This window comes from Apis cerana, linkage group LG2 (assembly GCF_029169275.1).
Source record: "Apis cerana isolate GH-2021 linkage group LG2, AcerK_1.0, whole genome shotgun sequence".
In the NCBI taxonomy this organism is placed as follows: domain Eukaryota; kingdom Metazoa; phylum Arthropoda; class Insecta; order Hymenoptera; family Apidae; genus Apis; species Apis cerana.
This window is the reverse complement of record NC_083853.1, coordinates 12,525,817-12,550,384: the sequence shown is the minus strand read 5'-3', so window position 1 is coordinate 12,550,384 and position 24,568 is coordinate 12,525,817. Positions and strand designations below refer to the sequence as shown.

Genomic DNA, 24,568 nt, shown 5'->3' with positions numbered 1-24,568 from the left:
CTCCTTTAGATTCCACTCGAAAGAATTAAATTTTTCAAAGAGAAAGAAATAATCGAAGAGAACAAAGGTTATGAAAAATAAGAAGCGTAGATATCAATTCTCTTTGCCGTCTTTATCTCAACGTAGAAGAGATCGAAAAAATTGGAAAATTACTCAATACGGATAAAAAACGACGCGTATACAAAGTCAAAAAGAATACGATTTAATAAAGTCTTAATCTTCGCGTAATCGATCAACTTAATTTTAATAATTTTTATAATACAATTATCGATGTTAAAAAATACATTTCTTGAAAATGGTATTAAAAAAAAAATGTCTTGATAATTGTTAGAACAATTCGAGCTATGGCAATAAAAAGCTGTTATCTCAACAAAATCGAAACGTATACGCTTTAATACACTTCGTGGAATATCGCATTAAAGAATATTTTTGATAAGAGCACGGTCGCGATAAAGCGGAAATTACGGACGTTAATCGACAAGAAATGGAACGGGGAACAGTATATTATCCGCTTTAACGTGCCTTTAACCTTTTCCTTGGCGCGCCAATATTTTGTTTCATGGACCGCGAACGAGTCGAGCTCGCTTTGAATTTTCCGATATCTGCGATAATTCAACCGAAATGATCTCACGATCGTCGTTTCCTTAATTATTTCCTCCGTGAATGACCCGCATTAAAAGGTCGTTGACCCAACCTAGCGCATAGATCCAATCTATGTACTAAATCTCTAATAATCGTTCGTGAAATTTATTTCGAATAAGTATCGAACGAAAATAAAAGAGAGACGTCGCTCGAAGATGGAATTTGGGTTAAAAGTTATTTAAGAAGATGAATTCAATTAGATCGATTGATAAAATGGAAAGACATCGAATCGAATAGATAGGATATTACTTCCATGGTTGGAAAGGGTATTGGATCACTGGTGGATCAAATTCTCAGAAGGGAAAGCAGAAATTTACGCGCCCATATTCTGTGAATAATTCGCAAACACGAGGAATGATTCTCGACAGTGGAAATTGGCCACTAATGGAAAAAATTAATTGGCTAAAATTTTGAACAAGTTACTTACTTTCGCGTAATAATTTTAAAATGCTCGAATGAAATTTACTCGTCGATCACAATTAATTGCGATTATTCGATACTTTTTATTCCATAATAAATTATTCAAAGTACCTCTAGTTAAAGTCTAACTTTATTTCTTCAACTTCAATCGTTAAAATTTTCCCCAACAAAAATTGAAGCGAGCGAACAATGAACGATTCGGTTGAAACGCGATATATTAAATAACACATATATATTCGCGAATTATTTTATTTTTCGATCGCGACGCTCTACCGAATACGATATCTCATACGTGTTTGCAACATTATCGTCCAAATTCTATCAACAAGAATCGTAAAACGACGATGGATCGACGTAAAAAAATGGGAGGGAGAGGAAGAATAGGCGCATCTGCGGTCCGCCGTGAATTTCTCCCGGTTTCACGCGTTCTCCGCAAAATCGACGGAACGCCGGAGGACACTCGAGCGCTCATTCACCGATTTCCAACCCTCCTCTCTGCCCATTTCCTTCCCGCAGCGTCAGTGGGAGCAGCACGCGTGTATTCTCTCGATTCCCTTGGTTCCAAGAGTGGATGATCGAACGGAGAAAGAGGCGGCAGTGTATCCTCGAGAGGCGTGAAACGCTCTTCGATCCGTTCTTCGATCTCTCCCCGAATCCGGCGTATCAAATTTAAACGGAGTCTCTCCAAATCCACTCTCGACCAATCGTCTCCTCCCCGTGGTTGGAAATCGGCGTGCAACGAGCCTCGCAACGCGCAGCTGCCGCAAAAGCCCTTTCTTCACCGCCTCGACATCCTACACATCCTTTTCTTTCTCACCGTGTAAATACACGAGAAAAGGATCTTCGAGTGGAGCGAAATCCACCGACTCGCCAGTTCGTCGATAATCAATTTCCACTGGATCTTGTCCTGCTGAGATTTTGAAAAAGGAACTGTGCAGAAAGCGAGGAGTATCTCTGGGATGATTTGAATTTAAAAATTCGAAATTAGGAAAAGAAGGATCTTTGGATCTTTCGCGCGAGAAGAAGGAAGAGATGTTGGCGCGATTGATCGGCGGACGTTCGAGAGAGGTTCGTAGGGGCGGGGGAGGAGGGGAGGCAAAACTGGGAAATTGGAAGGGAACACGATCCATCAATGACCCTGCGCGGACAAATTTGTTTTCGAACCGTGTTACGAGGCTACCCTCGTCTCCTCAATTTGTCAGAAAAGCAACGAGACATCGCGGCCACCGACAAAGCTGAATTGTCGGCAACGAACGAACGAACGAACGACTTTGCACTCTCGCACGGTGGCAAAACATAGGGCTAGGAGTTTGGGGGCGAGTGGGAGCGTTCGTCGAAGAGAGGTTTTTCGAGGGAAGAATTGGAATGGTTAATGGTTTCGCTGACTGGGTAGTGGCTGGTGACACCTGGTGGATACCTGAACACCGCGGGGTGTGACGTAATTTACCTGGTCGCCCTGTTATACGCGCTCTAACCCTCTTCGTTCCTTCTTTTTCTTTTTTTTTTTTCATCAGCGTGACCGAAACAACTCTTGGAAAAACTTAAAATATATCATCCAATGGATATAAAAAAAAAATCTTGTCGTTTGATCCTCCTTTGCCACTTTTCAACTTCCTTAACCCTTGAACCCATTTAACGCGAATCGAGAATCAATTACTATCCATTTTCGAATAATGGTCGTACAAGTGTACTCGCAATAAGAAACGGAAGATTAAATATTTAATAAACCGAAATCGTTGCTGCCCGATTAACGGTAACGTTTATTGTCCCCCCTCATAAAACGGCGCGATAACTCACCGTAAACTCATCGGTATTCCATTATACCCGATAAATCTGTATCTCGATTAAATTTAATCCCATTGAGCACCTGTGTGCAGCCTCGTAAACCTAGAATTACCCGTTGGGCTCCTTTGGGTTTTACGACTTTCATAGGCGAAGTGGCAGCTGACCTGACCCACTTAATTATTCGTATGCTCGTGAAATCGTGAACATGATGCGGCAAATAGCCCGACGTGCCAGATCGGCTCGGTCACGAAACGTGTTCTTCGAGATCGGTGATCTGACCGAGCGTATATGCGAAACGATAAATCCCCCCCCCCCCCATCCCTACTTTCGATCCATCTCGCCTCTAATGAACACGCGAAAAAATAAATTATCCCTTACCCCTTTGATCGATTCTTTTTGGCGTAATATCAGTGTCACGGATTTCATTATTAATAGACCCGAGCGACGGTGTTCGAACAATGTACTTAAAAGTGGACAAAATTCATTTTCAAATTCATAAAAAGAAAAAATAATCGTTTCAATGTGATAAAGGTACGTTAAAACTCTTTTAAAATATTAAATAAAATATATAGGGAGAGAGAACTAATCGATAATTGATCGGTCACGTTTCAATTGTTGAGAAATATTGTGTAAATTTATTAAAAAGCATTTAAATTTTGATTTTATAACGGATATGGCATATCAGAATATCTATTTTAAAATATCTATTTAAATCGTTACAAATTATTTCTTTTTCTTTTTTTTTTGGGATTTAAGGCTTAAAGTCAAGTAATCACTTCACGTTAGAAATTCACAAATGTAATGAAAATTTGTCAATGATTTTTTATATGTTTTACATGTCAAAATTATACTTATAAAATTATTTTTTTACTTGCCATGATGCAGAACACTCGTCACTTAACAAATTCTTCGATATAACCACAATGTAAAAAAAAAAAAATTAAATCTCCTTGATATAAAATCGGAAAAAAAATAATTTTATCCAGTTAGGCCCTCTTTCGAACCAGTATGGACACAATTGATTCGAGCAATTACCGACGAGATGGAGAGTCGAGATGAGGAGAATACAAGTGTTGCTTATTAGTTTCACCGTTCCCTGCATAGGAAGAAAATCTGGTTGGGACGGAGGAGGGGGAGAGGTCAGGGTGTGTAGCCGAGCAAAGAACACGGGCCATCGAGTTCCCGATGGTATCTTTATAGTGTATTATTGCATTAAGCACTTCTGTACACAGCCAAGGGTATCCATCGTGGATGGATAACAATGGGATCACCCACGGGCCCCAGGTTCGACCATGCTGCCGAGGCATTATCGACGCATAATGGGTCGTGTCTTCTCGATCAAACGCGCGTCCACAATTTTTGCCAGCGATACGTACACAACGTGAAAGAAACGTGTGTATCGCAGTCGGTTACTTTTCACTTGGGCTCATCGCAGTACCTCGAGTTTACTCGAGACCCTTTATGCTTATAATATCAGGTCACGGATCATCCGTGTTATTTGTGTGTTTATCGAACGGCGAATTATTACAACCCCTCCACGACCCCTCCTCTTCGAATATTAGATCGGACTGTAAAGGCCGTTAAACGATATTTGAAATATTGCCATATCGATTTTAATATCTCCTGCTTGCGCTTATTTACAATTTTCTTTCTTTCTTTTTTTTTTTTTTTTTAAGTTACGTTTGGATACGCGTGCATATTACTTTAATCGAAAGATCATAGATGTAATAAGATCGCGTGTATAATAAGGTGTTTAAAATTATAGTTTAATGTATTCGCATAAAAAGTAATATCTTTTATTACGGCGCGATAAAAGAGCAATGAAAAGAATAGAAAGCTATAGGAAAGCGAGCGTGGTAAAATGCAACGGCCTTATTATTAACGAGTTGCAGGCCACCAGTTTTCGATTTCGTTTACTTAGGCTCGTACGGGCGTTTCATTTCGCTCCTTGTGGACGAAGGAAGAGAAAAAAATGATAATCGACGGGCTGGAACGAGCTGCGCATCATAACTTTGATCTGTGTTTATCCGAGCGAATGAACCGTTCGCACAATGGCCGCTCGTTTAAACGAGCCATTAAACGATCGTTCCTCGATTTCTCCGCGAGATCGAGCAGTTGTTTGCGCGCAACCGTCGCGGAATAATATCGCGTAAAATTTTTTTACAAATCCTCGCCGAAAGTATCGAATTTTTATAGATACATCTTTTTTCGTTCTCTCGTTCGCGAATCGCGAGCAATCTCTCCCTCGATTTATCATTTCTCTGCTCGATTAAAAACAGGAACTCGTAAATGTTTCAAATGCTTCAATGTGGAACGTATACTCGCGTGTTCCTCCGCCATTTTTCCTCGCCGACAGTGCCTCCACTGCTTCTTAATAACGAATTTTTCAACTTGACATCCCGCTTGTAGCGGTTCGAAACAATGATTACTCTCGCCTAATGTAAAATATCGATCGATGAAATTACCTATGAGGTAGAGTGAATCATCCGTTTCTCGAACGACACCGTGTATTTTCCCTTCTCTTTAACGAAAAATAATCCAGCAACGGACGTGCAATTTTTCCAACTGCCAATCCCTTCTCGCCGTTCCTTTTCCTTTCTCCTTAAAGAGAGAAAAGGCGAAAGGTCCCCTCTGCGGTTGACTCTGGAAAATTGACCAATCGTTTCTATCCACCGCGAAATCTTCGACTCTTTGTGATCCTCGAGCCACGCTATCGTTCGATCGCGTTAGACAAAGATGGCAAAATGTACAAAGACGAAACAATTTCTCGATCCTTTCGAGAGACAAACAGAGACAAATCCTCCGCTTTTAAATCGAACCTTTCCGATCCCAAATCTCCCGTTATATCTCCGCGTTTGTTATTCTTTTTGAAACCGCTTCCGCTTAATCCGTGACCTCGAAAAGGAGGAGGGGGAGGAAGCACGCTGTTTAATCTCGTGTGCACTCACGAATGGATGGTTCATCGCAGCCTCGAGGAAAGCGTGGTTGAGCGTAACGACACGTAAAACCACGTCGTATCCTCCACGCACACACACGCGCGTTTGTGGATACGCACGCGGTGACAGTAGGAATCGGCAGAGTCGAAATGAGAAAAGGTTGGTCGTACGTACGCCCCCTTTAATCCGTTTAACGCGGCCAATCGGGTAACCTTGTACACAGCACGACGACATGGAAATGTAAATACGAGGAAGGATCTCTCGAAAGGGTCGACGTCAAATATCTACGGGCGTGAACTTGAGAACTCCCGTGACGGTTGGCTGGCATGGAAAAGCTGACCCTCTCGTCGCCACCACGCTTTTATTGGGTTACGCCTGTACTCAAGAAGCTACGTTTAACTACATTTCGCGATCGAGGGAGAGGGTTGTCGTTCGAAAGAGACGCGATGGCCACTTAAAAAAGTTACAACTTGGCCCTGATGAATTAAATTTTATATAATTTTTGGCGTCTTGGAAAGTTCGTTATGCGATCCATCATCGAGGAATTTTCTCGCTCCGCGTTTTTCTTTCTTTCTTTCTTTCCCCTTTAAACGGCCGCCACAATTTTCTCTCAATTTGATTGTACATAAAAGATACTCGGGATAAAAATATCCCGCATAAGTTAAAAGTTTAATTTTCTCGTTATAATGGAGTGGAGAAGCAGTCAAAGGATCATAAGAAGCTTGCTGAGAAATATATTTTAACATTTATTGTACAAGTATATACGTTTAATTCTACGAGGAAAGAGTACCATAGAAAATATTAATAAGAGATCATTTCGTCCCTTTTGCGTTATATTTATACTCGAATGTCTGTATTCATAAATCATCGCAGATTGTTACAATTGGTAACGGGAGAAAAATGTCTACAAGATATTTTAAGTACGTTTCTTTCTGCGTCGACGTAATCAAGGAAAATTATCATTTAAATATTTATCCCGTAATTCAAGATAAACGTGTCTGTAAAATTTCATTTCCGTATCCCGAGAAGATTAAACAAGTTAAATTAATCCACGAGAGGGATAAAAGTATCCCCCGAGGGATCGAACCGAGTTAATTCGTCGGATATCATGTCTTTCGATTCGTATCAATCCGCATCCGATTCAACGAGACGTTTAAAAAGCGACCAGTGTCCCGCGGTGAAAAAGAAGTAGGATCGGAATTTTTCTCGCATACTCGGTTTTCATCTTCGATTTCTTCCATTTCCATCGTCTCGACGATAAATTAAACCGTCCGTATTACGAAACGTATTACGAATAATTCGAACGAGCGAACAATTCCGTGGAGCAATTCTTGGCTAAACGTCTCGATATCGATTAAACTCGAGAATGCTCGTACACGGCGAAGGTGAATTGCACACTCGATGCATATTCGGCCCGCGTCTCGTTTGCATAAAAGAGAGAGAACGAAGAGAGAGAACGAGAGGCACTTGGGCTTTAACGGTTCACTTGCCAGCTCGAATCGTCGGAATGGAACCCTCAAACGCGGTGTACCCCCATCCGTAAACACACGTCACATGTAACAATGCTGTTAAAAGACGTGGAGAGAGGAAGGGGCGACCGTTAATTAAGTGGACTCCTTGACTTGGAGTGGCTCGCGTTGAAAAGAAAATCGGGCGATCGAGGAGAGCTGGCTCGTCGTTAATTCGTACCGCCACGGCATTTGCTTAAGCGATTCACGAGTGATCCACTTACACGCGATGCGGAAGAATCACGATGCCGCGAATTCCAGCTGGGCTACCTGGCCCAGACACGCACGTTTCTCGTACACGTACACGCGCCACGATCTCGTATCGATTCGACGAGACCCTGCCTTTCGAGGTAATTTCGAAGAATGGAAGGACGCGTTACACAAACTCCCTCTTTGTCGTATTAAATTAACCGCGTAAATAAGAATGTGCCTCGAGGAAATCAGACCCTTTTCTCTTCCCGCCATTGTTCCATTGTACGTCCCGTTCCACAGATGGGAAAGACTCGCTTCGCAACAAATAGCACCGTCGTACGTGAAATCTTCTCTCCCTGATTTTGGGGAGAGTGACCTTGGAAAAACCTGTCGATCGAAAATTTGTCGGATCGATAATTCGTTTGGAGAGTCGATAAAAAGAAAAGAAGAATAGGAATTGAAAAATCTTGCTACGCGCGTACATCGTGTCGCGATACGAGCATACACGAAATCGATGTATGATCCAAAATCGAAGGCGTCTTTAAGACGAGACTCGAGCAGGTCTTAAAGCGTTTCCTTTAACTTGAATTCGGTGGAAAGGCGCGCGACCTTGCGAGACAACCTTCCGACCCCACGAGCCGAGGGAAATAGGTCGATCGACCATCGTTTCGCCGCTAGACCCGGGCCTCCTCCCGTCTTAGCTACGCGATAAGCTATCAGGAGCAAAGCAATCTACGATAAACAGTGGCGTTATGAGGAGGCGGCATGTATACGCGACACCGCGCCAAATAACCCCTAAACGACGATAACAGAAACGAGTTCGAGATGTTAAGAGGAAATTGTTAAATTTTTGTCCAACGATACTAGGAAAATTGAGAGAGCGCGAGTTTTCAAGTAAACTCAAAATCGTTTCTTCGCTCTCTATTCTTCGTTCGCTCTAAACTTGTCTTGTATTCAAATTTTCGCCAACCGTACTTTCTTCAACTGGATAGAAATCGTACGCGTTCGTCCCCGAGGAAATCAAAAAAGTTTGGCGATACACGGCCAGGAATTTGGCGGAGGAAACAATTTACAAGCGACGGACAGCGAAATTATCGATCGTCGTCGTCACCATTTTGAAACTCGTGTCGAAATAATCGCACGGAACTTGCATCGTGCTGTAAATCACGCGTGCCTTCAGCTTTGTCCCTTTGCGGGGAACGAACAGCCGGCGATATAATACTGTCTTCCAGGGCGATTAATAAACAGGATAACGTTTGGGGTTATCGGTGGTTGAAACGTACGAACGCGGTACAAAGGAAACGCGAGGCTAATGAACGAACATAGAGTAGTGGACGACGACCATTGCTGTCACTTGCTTGTTTACGTTTCTGATTGGTTTCTTCCAAAAATTTGGTAATATAAATATAATGATCAATTGGAGAATGTAGGAGATAGAAGGGAAAATTTTCAAAAAATCTGCGGCACGTGTTCGAACAAAGAAAAATTCGAGATGCACCGGATGGAAATGGATCAAAAACCGAATTTAAAGTTTAATCGAATCTCCAATTTATATGTCCGTCACATGTTCGCGCGCTTGCACTCGAATGCGCTTTTGAACCGCCACGATTTTATCTCTCGTTTCTTCCAGGTGAACACTCGTGGACAACGAGATTTTTTTCAAGGAACTCGACGTTTCTCGCGAAAGAGAGGAAAAGAGAATGGAGGAGAGGCGTGATTATTATCTGGGAATTTATCAGCGGTAGCCAAGCTTTGAATGGAAAGTGGAAAAAAGAAAAAAAGAAACGAAAGTCAAGAAGAGAAGCGTAATTGTATGGGCGTCGTGACGTTGAGGCTACGGTTGTGGTTTTATTTTCGAGAAAGATGAATTCAACGGATGGTCCTGAGCTAATTAAATTGCCTCTCTGGTTTCGCGGGAAAGGAACGACCAAATAAACGGGAAAGAAATAAACAAAATCATGCCTCTGGTCGATGCTTTCAAACCCAGCGCCAGTTCAAACTTAACACGCAATTGGACCAAAAACTTTTTTCAGCTATCGAGTTAACATTGCCATTTTCAACTTTTAATTAGGACTTTAATGGGAAGAGAAAGAAAGGAAAAAAAGAAAAGAAATCGAACTACTTTCTCTTATATCGCTTATAACTGTCCCCTTATTAAATCTTTAACTTAAGAATTAAAACTCGCTTATTCGAATCTATTAATAGTATCTATAGAAATAAAAAAAATAGGTTTGATTGCCGGCAATTGTACGTTGCAATCCTTAACCAATTAACTCTTGTCTCGAGGATGGCACATTTGGTCGATACAACGGACCGATTGGTCACGCCAGCGGATAAAATTAGCATAGGCATAAGTGGGCACGATTTTTTATAGCATCGGTTAACGCAACCCTCCGCACTGTCGAAGCTCATTGTCCCGCTATTATGTCACCGTCGAAGAGGGACGTTAATTCGGCGTCGAAGGGTGGCTAATGTTATGCAAATCCCTCATTAACGGGCCGTCATTTGAAACACGGCGACGTTCCCGCGCGTTTTCACGTTCCAGCGAACGGACGCGAATGGTTCGTTTAATTAATCTCGAAACGATTTAACGACTTTCGCGATTATTCGTTGATCCATTCTTAACCTCCAATCGATACTCGTCATTTCTTCAAAAAAAGGAAAAACAAAAATGAAACAGAACTTTCGAACGGACGCGAATGGCTTAATTAATCTCGAAACGATTTCAACGTTGACGATTTTCGCCACCGCGAGTGATAATTACGAGGGATAGTGCTATTGCTATTCGTCGATTCATTCTTAACCTCCAATCGATCACGGCTACTCCATCATTTCTCCAAAAAAAAAAAAAACAAAAATGAAACAGGCGATTCAATTTTGAAAAAAACTTTGCAACAATGAAATCGAGCGATCGAATATCACCGATTAATTAATACACGGTATCGACACACGGTACACGGAGAAGATATTGTCCCTATATTAACGATCATTCCGATAACGATCATTATTATCGCATTGTCTAAGTACCGGCGGCTTGTCAAGCGTGTCACCACTAATTGTCGCTTTCGTATGCCCGATGTTCCCCGCTAATTGCATTCCTTACTCGATTTCCATTACAGAACGGCTCCTCCGCTGACACGTATCTGGACACGAGGACTGACAACTTTACAGGCGATTCTCGGTACCGGTGCCAGCCTTCGATCGAGAGATACCGTTGGGTTACGAGGAAGGTGTAGCTGGGCTAAGTGGTGTCTTCTCGTGCGCCCCATTGTTGTCGAAACGGTTAAGTTAATCCCGCTGCTCGATCGTGCCGATAAACCGAGGGGGGGAGGGTTAAATAAGGATTAGCGCGATGACTCGACGAGATTTAAGGACAGGTTGTTCCTCGTCTTCGATCCTGGAACGGAATCGACCGAGCTGTCGCCTCTCCTCCGCTTTTTTTTTCCTCTCCAAATCGTGGACCTCGATCAAATTTCCGATTCGGGAATCATCGCGTGAAAAACTGTGTCCCTACTCTCCTCCACCTCCAGAGGGAAGAGCGTCGGTAGATCGGTATCTGAACCTGTTAAAGTGACGTTAAAAGGTGGTCACTCGTTAAGAGAGCGATCGAAACGAGTTTTCTTGCCTTCTTAGAGAGATTACAAAGGTTGCATGACTGTAATTTTTTCATCTCTCGAATTTCTCGCAGTTCATCCCGGAAATCGATACTTGGATTGATACTTGGATACAATAGTCTAGGAACAATCTTCGCAATGGAAGGAAACGCCGTTTCTTCTATTATTTCTATATTGCGCGAAGAAAGCGAAAGAAGGAATGGCGAATCGATGGAGAGATCCAGAGAAAATTCAACGAAGGTCTCATTTCTCTCAGGATGGTAGTAGTAGTAGCAGTCCTCGTTCTCACAGGTATTGTATCTCTAGGTTTCTCGATTGCCTCCGTCTCTATCGGGATCGAGACAACTACGGATTCAGCGGAGTCTCTGGTTGGATTAGATTCTGCCTCGGCGAGGCGGTGTGTAATCATGGAACGACTACAAATCTCCCGACCCCTTCGTGACCAGCTGTACACGGGTTGCTAGTCGGGTTCGTAGCCTGTTCTCGCGTTGGTTCGTCATCACGTGGCCACGCACAATACACGCGCGTTTTTTTCCTTTTCCTTTTTTTTTGTATCATCACCGCGAATGATACAAAAGAGAGAATGTTCTTTCACGAAAGGGGAGATGGAAATTAAGTGGCTGTTTCATGGTGCTAATTATGACAAATAGGGCAGACTTTACGATCTCGCTATTAATCTCGAAACAGAGTTCCGCTCTTCGCAATTTCGTTTCGCAATCGTTTCGACCTAGTTTCTTAAGAAATTGAAGCATCGAACAGTTCCCACCAATGTTTCATCCACTTATTCGATTAAATATAGGGAATATCGCGATAACGATGAAATTAAAAGTGGAAAAAAAAAAAGAAAAGGAAAAATACGAGGTACATCTTAAAGATAGATCTTAATCAAATTATTCGATCGCGATATTCAATTATCAATTCGATTCCGATAAGATTTTATAAGAAGAATAGATCTGGCAATGATGTATCGACTTGTGCAAAAGAGTGTAAAAAAGATTATCGGACACTTGATACGTGCGATTGTCGACACGATGCGATATAAAACGCGCTGAAAGTATATATTTACTCGAAAGTTCATTGCACCGTTACTCGTTGCTAAGCGCGTCAGAATATCTTCTCGAATTTGAAAAGAAGCTTTCGTATATGCTACATATACTGTACATTGTCTGCGAGCTTCGAATTTTCATTCACGACTTTCTCTCTGTTTTTACGCCTAATCTTCGTGTAAAGGATTAATCAATCAAATATACGTGTATATTTAAATATTATCAAATAATACGGATGATCGGTAGAAATGTTAATTATAATATTAATCAAATAATTGTTTCGATATTACTCGTGTTTCATTTATATATACATATATATGCACAGGTATCTACGTTTAACCGCAGAGAAATTGAAATTACACGTCAAAGCTCCGATTTTAATTACGATTATTAAAAGATCGATCGATGCAGAGAGTTCATTTCATAACGCGAAACATCACAATCAACGTTCAGATTAATTTAATCTTCAAACCGCGAAATTGTGTTACGGCAACCGGTTACATGCCGTAATAAGTGAGACTTTCCACAACAGGCTCAGTGGTCTAGGGGTATGATTCTCGCTTTGGGTGCGAGAGGTCCCGGGTTCAAATCCCGGCTGAGCCCGTTTTTTTTTCTCCTCCCCTTTCACTGGACCGATGTATTTTTTTTTTTTTACTGGTGCTATCCCTTCCGCCAAACGTAATACGATTACATTTTATACGAATTAAAAGTACAAGTTTTTTTTTTTTTACGGTCAAAGAGTACGTTAAAAAAGTCACGCGAATGAATTTTCATTATTTCCATCAAGTTGATTCGTGCTTTTAATTTAACATGGATTGTTTTGCGACCATTCTCAAATTGAATTATTTCACATTCGAATCACGTGCGAATGTTAAATAAAGAGGAGAAAAAATAGGAAACGGAAAGAATAATTTATTTAATAATTATTTTTTTTTTTAAATATAAATTAGTTTTAAAAATATTTGTTCTCTGCGTGTATTCGCGAAATTATATATATATATGTGCAACGGAATTGCATCGGTCTCTTCGCATACGTTACATTTATTACGCATAAAATTTAGACGCGTCGAGCATTCGTAACAATTTGCGAATATTTCGCGTATCATCGCGTACAAACCAACCACGAGGAGGCTCGTAAACAATTACGAGCAGCCTGCCTCGTATATCATTCACTACGGCAGATGCTCATTTGCATTTCTACAATTTTATTATTTCATTATCCCGTAACTTTCAAACATTCATCTCCAAACCATATATATATATATATATATATATATATATATATATATATATATATATGTAGGAACCATTTGCACATCTATTTCTACTTACGATTAAAATGAAAAAGGATGAGACGTCTCGTTTGCATCCTCTCTTCCTAAAGGATAGAATTTCTATTCGAGTTTCTCGTATAGATACAAAGCGGATCGTAACAAACAGAATCGAAAGGACGAATTTCAAAAGAAACAAGTGGAAATATTACGTCGATCCACTCTGATATTATTACAAACGATCTTTAAACATGAATCGAATTCGAATCTGAAACCTCGAAAATTCAAAATTTATTCTCCTTCTGTTTCTTTTAGTAATATTTATACATTTTACTAAGAATTAAAATGTCATTAAATTTTGATTTCAACTTTTTCTATTTTTCCTTTCCATTTTCGTGGAATTGACAACGTTAACTCTTCGATGCCAGGATGATCGTCGCGCTCGGCCACGCACGTTTTACGGTTAAAAATCGAACGGACGAAGCTTAATTTCCTGAAAGTTGCGTGGCAGAATTAGACGAAGGCAGATGCGTGGGACACGCGTGGTTCACGGTTTAATAAGAAAATCAAACGGCGCTCGAGGAGAGCGATAAGGCACCTGCCACGTGTAACGATCCCCTAATGACTCGTCGGAACCGTGTCTCTATTATTCTTCTCTAGAAACCGGAGGGAAACCGGGTCACCTCCCAAAACTTGACGCTTTTCCACGGATCCCCGCTTGTCGGAGTTGAACAAATTCTCTCTCTCGTAGATGAAATTCCCCTCCGCTAATAACAATAACAGGAAAAGTAGAATAACATTGTAATAACTGGGGCGAAGGATTAATTATCAACTGGGATAAAAGACAAACGTCGACGACTTGGGAGGATGATTTTACGATGCTTTTTTTCAATTCGAATTGAAATTGCTTTCCATCGATGACAACTTCTCGAATTGAATATCATCGAATTCAGGTAAAAGAGTCCCCCGTGTTGCGTTGTTGTGGGCGGTGCAGCGGAATTATTCTCGTGTCATTGGTCGAGGACAGTGCGCGTAGCTGCGGTGACTTACGTTGTTGGCGAGTGCAGTCGATCGGACAATGCGGCCGCCTCACAATGAGAAAGCTGCGCCGTTCGTCTTCACGTTTCCCTAAAACGTTTAGGTTTTGTGCACCGTCATCGTCGTAAGGCGGCGAAATGCCTTCGTCAAGACGAAGGGACGAAAGGAGGGGACAAAATGGAGCGCGCGTGAGCGCGCCAACCATCCATAATAATTCGTTCTTTGTAAAGATTCGTATTCGTTCACTCGTGAGACGTGATACGAGTTTTAATCCGGACCCGGTGAAATATACCAGGAAAATAACGTGGATGAAAGAACACTTTTCGAAGTCTTTTCGTTACTCGTCGCGTGTCCATCACGGATAGGAAGGAAATCGAGTTTAACGAGGGTAAATATTTTAACGATTCTCCCAAGAAAGAAGAGAGAAATTAGAACTTAGTCGTTGGCTACGTTATATACGCTTCCACTGGAAAATGATAAAAATCCAAGGGGGATACGAGAGGACGAGGAAGAGGCATTAATCCCCGTATAATGGCTGGTTCAGGTATTCAAAATTCAGTATCAGGCTCGCGTCGAATAAATTCCAAAGCGAGCGCGAGCGTTATTCCAGGACGGGTGGAATTCTGTCCGCGTATCGCGGAGAAGAGGCGCGCCCTTTGTGAGGAAGAAAAAATTCGTTACGGTACTCGTGGTGCGACAACGTTAAAAAGGGATTCCCTGCATTCACCGTTGAAACCGCGCCTCGCCATTGTCCCTCCGCAATGGCAAACACGAGAAAACGGTTTCAACTTTCGAGTGCCCGAGCCGAGTCGAGCCGTGGCCGTCGTTCTACTCTTTCGTCGTGTCACCACCATCACCCGGAGTGCTTCCCCTTCGACGAGAGCAACCCCCGCCATTCCGCTACTCGAGTGCTGTCGCGCTCACTCTTTTCAACTTTGATCGAGCGCCTCTTCACTGCGCATAAGATGAAATGAATTAGCGCTCCGGAACCGGAAAGCCTCGCTTCCCCCCTTCGTCCTCTTTCCTTCCCTTTCTAATCCCTCCACTCTCCTCTCTCCTCCTCCTCTTTCGCTCTCTTTCTCTCTCTTTCTCTCTCCTCCACGCCCCGCCGTCTCTCCCTCGTTTCCACGCGCGAGAACCGTTGCGGTTTCCCTTCCCGAAAGCAGTTTTTCTCCACGCGACTCGTTCGTACGCGCGATCCAACGAAACGCGCAACGTGTTTCCCCAACAACTTTCTCTCGCTTCAACTCAACGTGGCTCGAATGATCCGATTTTCGAGACGGAAACGATTTCGAAATCGATTCCAATATCATTTCTTTCGATGCGGCGCATCGATACGGTTATAAACGTAATTACAATTCCGATAGTAATCAACAGCGCGTAATAAACGCCGACGAGGCTACGTTTCCCTCTTCAACGCGATATTCCAATCGAGGATTAATTTTCACTTGGGTTTTCAGTTGGGTCACGAAAGATTCCTCCTTAATTCTTCGCCTTTCTTAAAATTTGTCCGTTTTGATTTTCGTTTCTAGTCGTCTATCTAGTCGACTTTGAAACTTTGATCGAGATAGATTCGTAATAAAGGAGCTTGCTTCTCTGGTATCTGCATATCGTGCATTAGGATCGGATTGAATTTGAGGCGAATGACGAGGCCTGTACACGCCTGAGGGTCCGGAAAATTGAATTGCCGCTCCGGCCATCGCCAGTCGCAGAATCATTTGCCCTGAAATTCGCTCGAATTCGAACAGCTCGCTCCACGATCGAAATGGAAATCTGCTCTGTTTGAATGATCAGAAGAAATAGAAGAGGAAGAGGAGAAAAAAAATAAGACCAAAAGAGAAAAATTGACGAGAGAAAGTTGCGGAAAGTAATCTTTATTTCAAAGTTTACCATTCGCGGAGATAATGTGTCACGATCTGTTGATCACGAGCGTCGCGTCGTTGTTTCGCAGGAGGGAGAGTAAGTTAAGTAAGTAGATTGCGCCTGGAGAAAATCGTATTTTCGAGAACGAGACGAAATTCGCTGCATGCCAAAGCGATAATGTGATTACAACTACGTTGATGTACACACCCCTTTCATCTCTTACCTTGGCGCGCGAGGAAGGAAAAACAATTCCCTTTGTGCCCCGAATCAAACAAACGAAACACGAACAGAGTGTTTCGATCGTTACGCGTACCGCGAAATAGGGATATTTCCCTCCGCGATTCCGATCAACTTCTTCTCCGAACCTTTTATCTTCCTTCCTCCCATGGAGGAACGAAAACTCGATCGATTCGAGTTGCATCGATGTTACGTAAAATAACGTTAAAAACATTGAGCGGCAAGCTAACTCGAAAGCGAACCGGTGAATCAAAGAGGAAACCGATCCTTTGAAACCACCGCTTTCCTCTCCCCCTAGAAAAAAAGAAAGAGGGAAAGGAAAGCGAGGCGCGCGAGCTGACTGAATTTTTTGATTCCGACTTTTTCCCTTAAACGGTCGCTCGTTCTTGGCCGCGGATGAATGAGGCCCCCGAGTACGAAACCTCGAATTCGTGAATGGGACCTGGAACCTGGTGGCGGAAAAAAAAGACAGCCGGTTTTCATTCGTTCGCTCACCCGCAGCGCGAGGAGCTCACAAGTGTCCCATTGTCGATCGACGAGGATGCGAGAGTGCCTCCGCCCATTGTCGTCGTCCTCGTCGTCGTCGCCGCTCCTTAACGCCATTAACTACGTTTTACCTTAAATTTGGCCCAAAGTGGGGGCCTCTTGACAAATTTCCAGGATTTACGGCATCACACCCGATTTCACGTCGACAATGACGCGCCCGTTCATCGCCGATTCTTTTCTACGTTCCTTGCCACCTTTGCTGCCTCCTCCTCCTCCTCCTCTTCTTCTTTCATTCTTCGTCCAATTTTTCTCGCTCTTTTAATCCGTTTTGTAATCGCGGCTAACAATTGGAAAATGGACGGGATAATTGATTCCCAACGACGATCCCGTTTCACGTATCCATATTTAGTAATTAATGATCGTTAACTCGTTCCATTCGTATCCGTGTTTCATTTATCACGAATAATCCAAAATATCGTAGCCCGTGAATTTTTACAGATCCCCCGGTTGAAAATTGAAAATTTGTTTCCGATTTTATTATTTGTTCGGAATGGACGACCTTTCGCTCGAATTCCGCCAATGCGTTGTAGGAAGGGAAACGCTTTTTTTTTGCACGAAGATCTATAAACGTTTCGATCCATTTTTCAATTTTTTTTGATAGGTATAAATAATTAGTACGTTGTGCTGTGCAAACTAGCGTTGATCATTTTCTTTCGATGATAATTTTTATAATAGGGAAATCGATATAATCGTATAATCGTACGATTGACCGCTGCGGCCAAAGCAATAACGCGACGATACGACGAAATTGGCACGAATTATCTCGTTTCACATTATGAAATATTTATCGCCGCTCGTTCAATGCGCGTAATTCTTTCGTAAACTTCTAAATTAACGCGTATTTTACGTACGATTGCTATTTATTATCGTTTCAAATTGGGAAATTATCGTGAAATAAATTTATAATGAAATTACACCATCAATCGCGTACCGTATATAACGAGGGATACGTCATAAGACGTTATTTATCCTGACAAAAAGTAATAGCGATACATTACAGAACGTAATACTCCATTAACGAGGATATTCGAAGCATGGAAACGCATCGAGATAAATTTCAATGATCAATTTCAATCATTTTATTTTTTTCCTCGTATACAGCGTTTTTCTTCTCTTGCTATCGTACAAAAATATTATTATATACAATATTTACAAGACTTACGTAGATCGCATACACAATAACGAACGATACAACGCGAATCCTTGTTCCGATCTCATTTTCTACGAATTAACGATCCTCTCCACGGTGTGCTTGGTGCATCCTATACCCCTGAACACAGGCGCGACAGAAGTGTCTCGAATCGCGTTTTGATAAAGCGACCCATCGACCCGCCTCTTTTTGTCGTCCGTTTCCTCCTCGGCCCCGTCGCCGTCCAACCTCCTCTTCGGCAAACCGTGAACGTCCCTCTCGTAACCGATCACCCCCGCGACGTTTAATCCCTCCTCCGTCTCCCGTAGAAATCGTTTCGAGTTGTCCGGGAAAGAGCGGTCGAAACGATCCGGCATTTCGACGCTCGACGTTTCCTCGTTGCCAATCGCGTCCATTTTGTCCGTCTTCGCGTTCCTCGCGATCGACCTCTCGTCCTCCTGCTCGCATTTCCGACTCGACGACTCGTCACCGCACGTACCCTCCTTCCTCTTCCCGCACGTACGAAGACAACAGCATTTCTGGCTCTGGCCCGAGGGGAGATCCTCCTTCTTGTACTTCACCCTGCGATTTTGGAACCATATCTTCACCTGCTTCTCCGACAATCTCAGATTCGTCGCTATCTCTATTCTCCTGAGCCGGGACAGGTACATGTTCGAGGCGAATTCCCGCTCCAGCTCCAACAATTGGGTACTGGTGAACGCGGTTCGGATCCTCTTCGAGCTGTTATTGATGGAATTGGGCGACTTGGGGGGCGGCGTCGGGGTGCTGTTGCGCGACGGCGATTCTCCTGCCGCTGAAACGTCTGCACAGATAATAAAATTGGTGGTGAGATCGAAGAAGATCCGTTCGACTTTTGGCGAATAGATCGGAGAGGAGAGAAGCGATTTACCGGAAAGTCTGCTCGCAGAGGTGTTTAAAGGGGATGGAGGGCTGTGGCCAGGCATCGGGCGTAAATTGCCCAAAGCGGGCGGGCTGATCGGGAGCGGAACGGGCATCGCGGGTGGCCTCGGCACCGGCCTTATCGGCTGATAGCCCAACCCAAGGTTGAAGAAGTTGAACATGTAGCTGGGCAACTGATTGCCGTAATACGGCAAAGGGTAGGCGGGTGGCGAGTTGTTCCCGATCAACGAGTCCACGAGGAAACTTCGCGACATACCGTTTAATTTATCCGTTCGATTCACACGTAAAACGACCGAAGTCACGAAACTTTCCAAGAGTTTTCGAGTTCTCCTCCCCGAGATCCTACGATTTCGACTCCTCGAATTGAAACACTAAACGATCCCGAAGCCACTGAACCGTCGTTCCGCACGAACTCTCTGCTCCGACTCACATCCGATGTCACTTTTCTTATAATTTCTCTTCTACTTTTCCAATCTTATCGTTCGAACCAGGACGAACGACGAGAGAATGGACGGCAAAGGTGAGAAAGATTCGCGGGAAGGTTTTTAAAATAAAGAAACTCAGAGATGCTCGCGGTTCGATGGTAAACCGTCCTCTGCACCCCGGCAAAGCAGCGCTCGAGATATATATATAAAGACGGGGGTTGCTAACTCCACCCAGGGGTTGGTTTCCTTGGGGCCCCCTTTTGTACAGGGCCCCGCCCTTTTCTCGAGGGTGCCCCCCTTTTCGATTCACCCTAAACGCGCGCGGGGACCAAACGGATCGCCTCCCCTGGGATCGACACCGAGTAGGGCATTTTCTCGCAACGCTAATTCGACGGGTGGCTAATACGTCCGGAAACTTTATACACTCCCGTATACTCCCATCTTTCCACTATTATTGGCCTGCGCCGCACGCTCCAACCCTCCTCTCCCGCGACGTCTCCTTATTATTCTCGGCCGCATTCGTTCCTCGCAATGATTTTGAAGTATGATTTTAAATTAGCGGAAACACGCGCGAAATCCGGAGGATACACGTTCAGGGATGCGTGGGGTTCGGTTAAAGTGAATATCGCGTTTGTTTGTTTCTTCGTTTCTTTGTTTGAGTTAACTGTTTTTTCTATAATGATAGGAATAATAAGAGCGATGTTTTCGTCGTTCGTTATTTCTTCGCGTAAAACGTGTCGAAGAATCTGCTCGGCCAATCGAGATAAGATGAAGGAGGAGGAGACGGCACGGTGGTAATCCAACGTGACTAAAGGAAGCGTCATTAGTGGTTTCCTCGAGGGTGAAATTGGAGAATGTTTTACGGCAATCAGTGGAAACATTCACGAAGGGAAAATTTTCCAGGTAACGTTCCTTAATTTCGGTTCCTTCGCGCGCTTCCTCCTTCGTACGAAACGGTTTACATTTCGATCGGTTTACATTTCAAGAGAAAGGGAAAGGAAGGAGAGTAATAAAGGAAAGGGTGATAAATAATTTGGTTGAAAGCATCGTGTCGAAAAGTGAAGTGGAGGATTCGATTAAGCGGAGGAGAGGGAAAAAAAAAAAGAAAATTCTTAGGAATTCATCTCGCGTTTCTCTACATAGGAACGTAGAGAAAAGTGTTTCGGCATCGATATTCAATAACTCGAAAGATCCAAATCGAATCCGAGGAACGAGCAGCTTTTTTTCTTCCTCCCTTTCTTCCATCGAACAATTTCCATTCCAGAAAGCATCTGGATTCCACGATCCACGTTTCCGATAAAGTTTGCCGCTGCTTTTATTAGATGAATAATATCAAACGAATAATAATAATAATCCTACGAACTCTGGAAAAATCCTTCAGCCGTTTTCAACCATTCCTCTCTCCCGTTTAATTCCCGAGTACTTTAATTTCGTTTCCACGCATTTGTCGTTAAATTATTCCGTATATATCTTTGAACGGCCTCGCTCGCGTATCAACCGGAAGAATCGAAGACAAATAAATAAATATTTGTCAAACCATCGATACGCCAAGAATTTTAAAGCAGGACTATCGCTCAGTTCCCTATTCCACGACCGAGAATTTTAACGATCCCGGTTATGCAAACTCTTAAACTCTTGGACGATCGATGAAAACGGGAGGCCAGGTTCCAGTTTTTGTCGTTCTCCGGAGACGCGGCTCGCTCAATAATTCCACGAATAGGCATACATTGAGACTGGGAGCAGGGAATATTAAATTTGTTCGTGAAATAATTCGCTAGAATAACTACGTTATTCCCGAAAATTGCCAACGAATTCGAGTTTCATTGTATCCGTTGGCAACGCGATACGTCGTGTTCAATCGTTTCCATCGAAGAAATGGAACAACGAACCGTGTCGAACACGGAATGACGGACTTCCACTTGGACTTATTAGAGTAGGGTATCTTGCTGCTCGCCGAGTTAATCTTTTGATTACTACGTGGCTGCTTTATCGACCGTGTCGCGTGTAGAGACCGCGTTCACGTTGTGTGTTCAGGAACCGGAAAATTAATATTTAACGTCGAGAACCTCTTTTCGAGGTATCGAGTATCGGTGCCACATTTTCCCGTACTCGAACGTGCTTCGACCACCTGCTCCACGAATACACGGCTCGAGAATCGCCACGTCACGTGTCGACGATAACGGCGACGACGACGATTCGTGCCCTTTTTTTTTTTCTATCGCCGTCGAAACGCGTAACGAGTCGTATCTCTCGATGGAAATGATAAAGAAGAATTTCGAAACAACGTCGAACAATTTAACGCTTTGCTCCCTTCGTTAGCGAGTTCGCGTTAATCCACTTAGAGCATTCGAGATATCGCGGCAAACGAATTAAACGCGACACGAAGGCGCGTTTGAGAAAAGATTGAGAGAAAGAGAGAGAGAGCAAAGCCCTTGATTTTAAACCTCTAATAACGCGACTAATCCCATTACGATGTTACCAAGGCGAGGAGGAGGCCGGAACCACCCCGTATTAAAAATCGGGGGGTAACGCTGTATCACGAGCCGCTCGTGAATAATACAATACGCGTATCTCTCTCTCTTCCAGCATATGTCCGGCCGATTTCGAAGGGTTGCCCGCACCCTCCTTGCGAGGGGTTGGATCCTCGCCACCCTTCCGACGACGAAACATCGAATATCGCAAACAAAAGTTAGAGACGCGCGTATGCAGCGTACTTTGTTACCACCGAATCATTACGACCGAAGGATATTTTAATTTCACGTGGGACCCCTCCTTTAGGCCATCACCATTGGCTCCCCTTTTTATTTGGGGCGTATCCCAACCTCGAGGAAGAGACTCCAGAACTGCCGAGACTAGATGTTCGAACAGAGGTGGAAGAAGAATAGGTTTTATATATATATATATATTTTGACTCGGATCTCCGATTTCTTGGTTGAAAATGGATATTAATGTCGAGTAAAGTTATATGCAATATAATAATCCGTAATCGATAATATAAGGGACGATGGATATCGATCGAAAAGATTTTACAAATTCTAATTCAATTTTCCCGTTCTTTTTCTAAATCTCTTTGCTGCTAAAGTTTCAAAGAGTACGTCTCGAGGAGTGGCATACGTAGCTGGGTATTTTTCAATTTTCTTTGCCAGTAGTAATACCCTTCGTGATCTAGTTTTAAAAGCTTCCTCCGTGTATTTCTTCCCAAGTAACAGTGCTGCTCTAACGCTCGGGATATTAGTAAGAATATTTTGAAAGGTGGAGCAACTTTCAATTCTCGCTCACCACCTTATAAATATTTGAAACGTCCAATCCGGCAGCTTTCGACTTTTGACGACTGTTGAAAACTGTTTTCATCGATAAAATAGTTAGTTTTCGATGACGGATTAAGGGCAACTCGTTGTATAATCGGTGCAAACAAAGTTTCAAAATTCGTAATATCGTGTAACATAGTTTTGAGTTAATATCCGGGGGACTGGTTTATACTGACGTACCACGCAGCGAGTCGCAAGCTTCTTCGCGGCATAATCTCGAGATAATTTTGGACATTTGCCAAAAAATTATTAAACGGCGGATATTAATGAGTTCCCCCCTCCTCCCCTTCCTCAACGTAGATTACCCAACGTTGGCAACCAGATCTCCAAGTTTCTTGGCGCGTAAACCGGAACGCCTCGGGGTCAACGATGAACCAAATTATTTAACGGGGGTTAAGCTGGAAGAAAGCTGGAGGAAAAGAGAAAAGCTGGAATCAGGGTGAAATGGAAGAGGGCAGGCCAATTATTTCCCATTTTTTTTCGACGACGTTTGAAAAAAAGTCGAGAGACGAGTTTTCATCGATCCTAATAGGAATTTCACGCTAATCGAACCCGTTCTTCCTTTCCGCGGTTTTTTCAAATTCGCATCAAGCTCGTAAAACTTTCCTTCGACTCGCAACTTTCTTCCGGAATAGATTCTTCTGCGATCGTAAAAGTTGGTCGTAAAAATGATCGGTCGTTTCGAAGAAAAAGATAAAGCGTTCTTCCATCCATTTTCGATCGTTTCTCTCGCAAGAAAAGGATTATTAATTCTTTTCTTTTTCCCCCTTGAGACGTCGAACGGAGAATAAATTTGCCGTAAGAAACGCAATCCTTTGTCGCGATGAATTTCAAATCTCTCTTTCCTTTCTTTTCCAAATAATAAAGACTAAAAATCGCTCGCTGGAAGCCGCTACCGATTTGATTCCAAATTTTTAAATTGCCTAGCTCTTAATAAAACTCTCTCTCTCTCGACACCGCGTTTTTTCCTATTGCGTCAAAATTGGGCCGAAATTTCGAGCAGCCGAGCAAGAGAAAAAAAAAGGAAATCATCGAAATCACGACATGAAGGAACAAACAAACAAACAAACAAAGAATAATCCTCGGGTCGATCGAAGCGAAAATCCTTCGAGATTAACGCGATAAAGCGTGACGCAACGGCGACAGGTAGACAATCCCCGATCCCCGAATCGGGATCTCTTCGATCGAGCGCGATACGCGTTTCGAGAGATTCGACAATTTTGTCGGATGGAAGAAGAAATGAATCGAATCACGGGGTCCGACTCGAGCGCGGGTGAATCGCGAAGAGAATCGTGATGGCAAACTTTTACTCCTTTTCTTTTCCAAATTCCATTATTTCGAATCGACCGGCGGCCGTTTCGTTCCGGGACGAGTCGGTTCCCTGAACGTTTCTCGATCTCGGGGCAAGGATCTGAAAATTAGCTCGGCTCATTTCACCCGGGCGGAAAAGTGCATTCTTAGAAGGCGGAATGCAGGATCCCAAAGGAGCATCCTATTCATCCTCCAAATTCGACCTCAACCTACGCTATTGGTCATCTATAAAAGGGAAGGCTGATGAAGGGGAAAGAAGAGGAAAAGTAGGAACGAAAGAATGAAACGGTGGCGGGTAGAGGTAAATAATAATCATGGGAATGGCAAATACGATTTCGGATCTTTCCTTTTCTCCCGTGCTATCCGGGCCAAATAA

General features: G+C 43.1%; 1 protein-coding gene and 1 non-coding gene across 2 annotated transcripts; one reads left to right on the top strand and one right to left on the bottom strand.

The window, feature by feature from the left end:
• The first annotated feature begins 12,674 nt into the window (after positions 1-12,674).
• Trnap-ugg (transfer RNA proline (anticodon UGG)) lies at positions 12,675-12,746 on the top strand. The gene has a single exon. It is a non-coding gene; the product is annotated as a tRNA-Pro (tRNA).
• Positions 12,747-18,149: 5,403 nt separating this feature from the next.
• Positions 18,150-19,887, bottom strand: LOC108002744 (GS homeobox 1-like). The gene is made up of 2 exons (XM_017064574.3): positions 19,138-19,887; positions 18,150-19,050 (listed from the first exon to the last, which is right to left on the bottom strand). Exons 1-2 carry the CDS (start codon positions 19,400-19,402, stop codon positions 18,320-18,322), a joined length of 996 nt encoding a protein of 331 aa, XP_016920063.1. The 5' UTR covers positions 19,403-19,887; the 3' UTR covers positions 18,150-18,319.
• Between the last annotated feature and the right edge of the window lie 4,681 nt (positions 19,888-24,568).

Coding starts and splice junctions, on each gene's coding strand:
- LOC108002744 (XM_017064574.3), bottom strand. CDS start 19,402: ATGTCGCGAAGTTTCCTCGTGGACTCGTTGATCGGGAACAACTCGCCA. Junction 19,051..19,137: donor CTCTGCGAGCAGACTTTCCG/GTAAATCGCTTC, acceptor TTATCTGTGCAG/ACGTTTCAGCGGCAGGAGAA.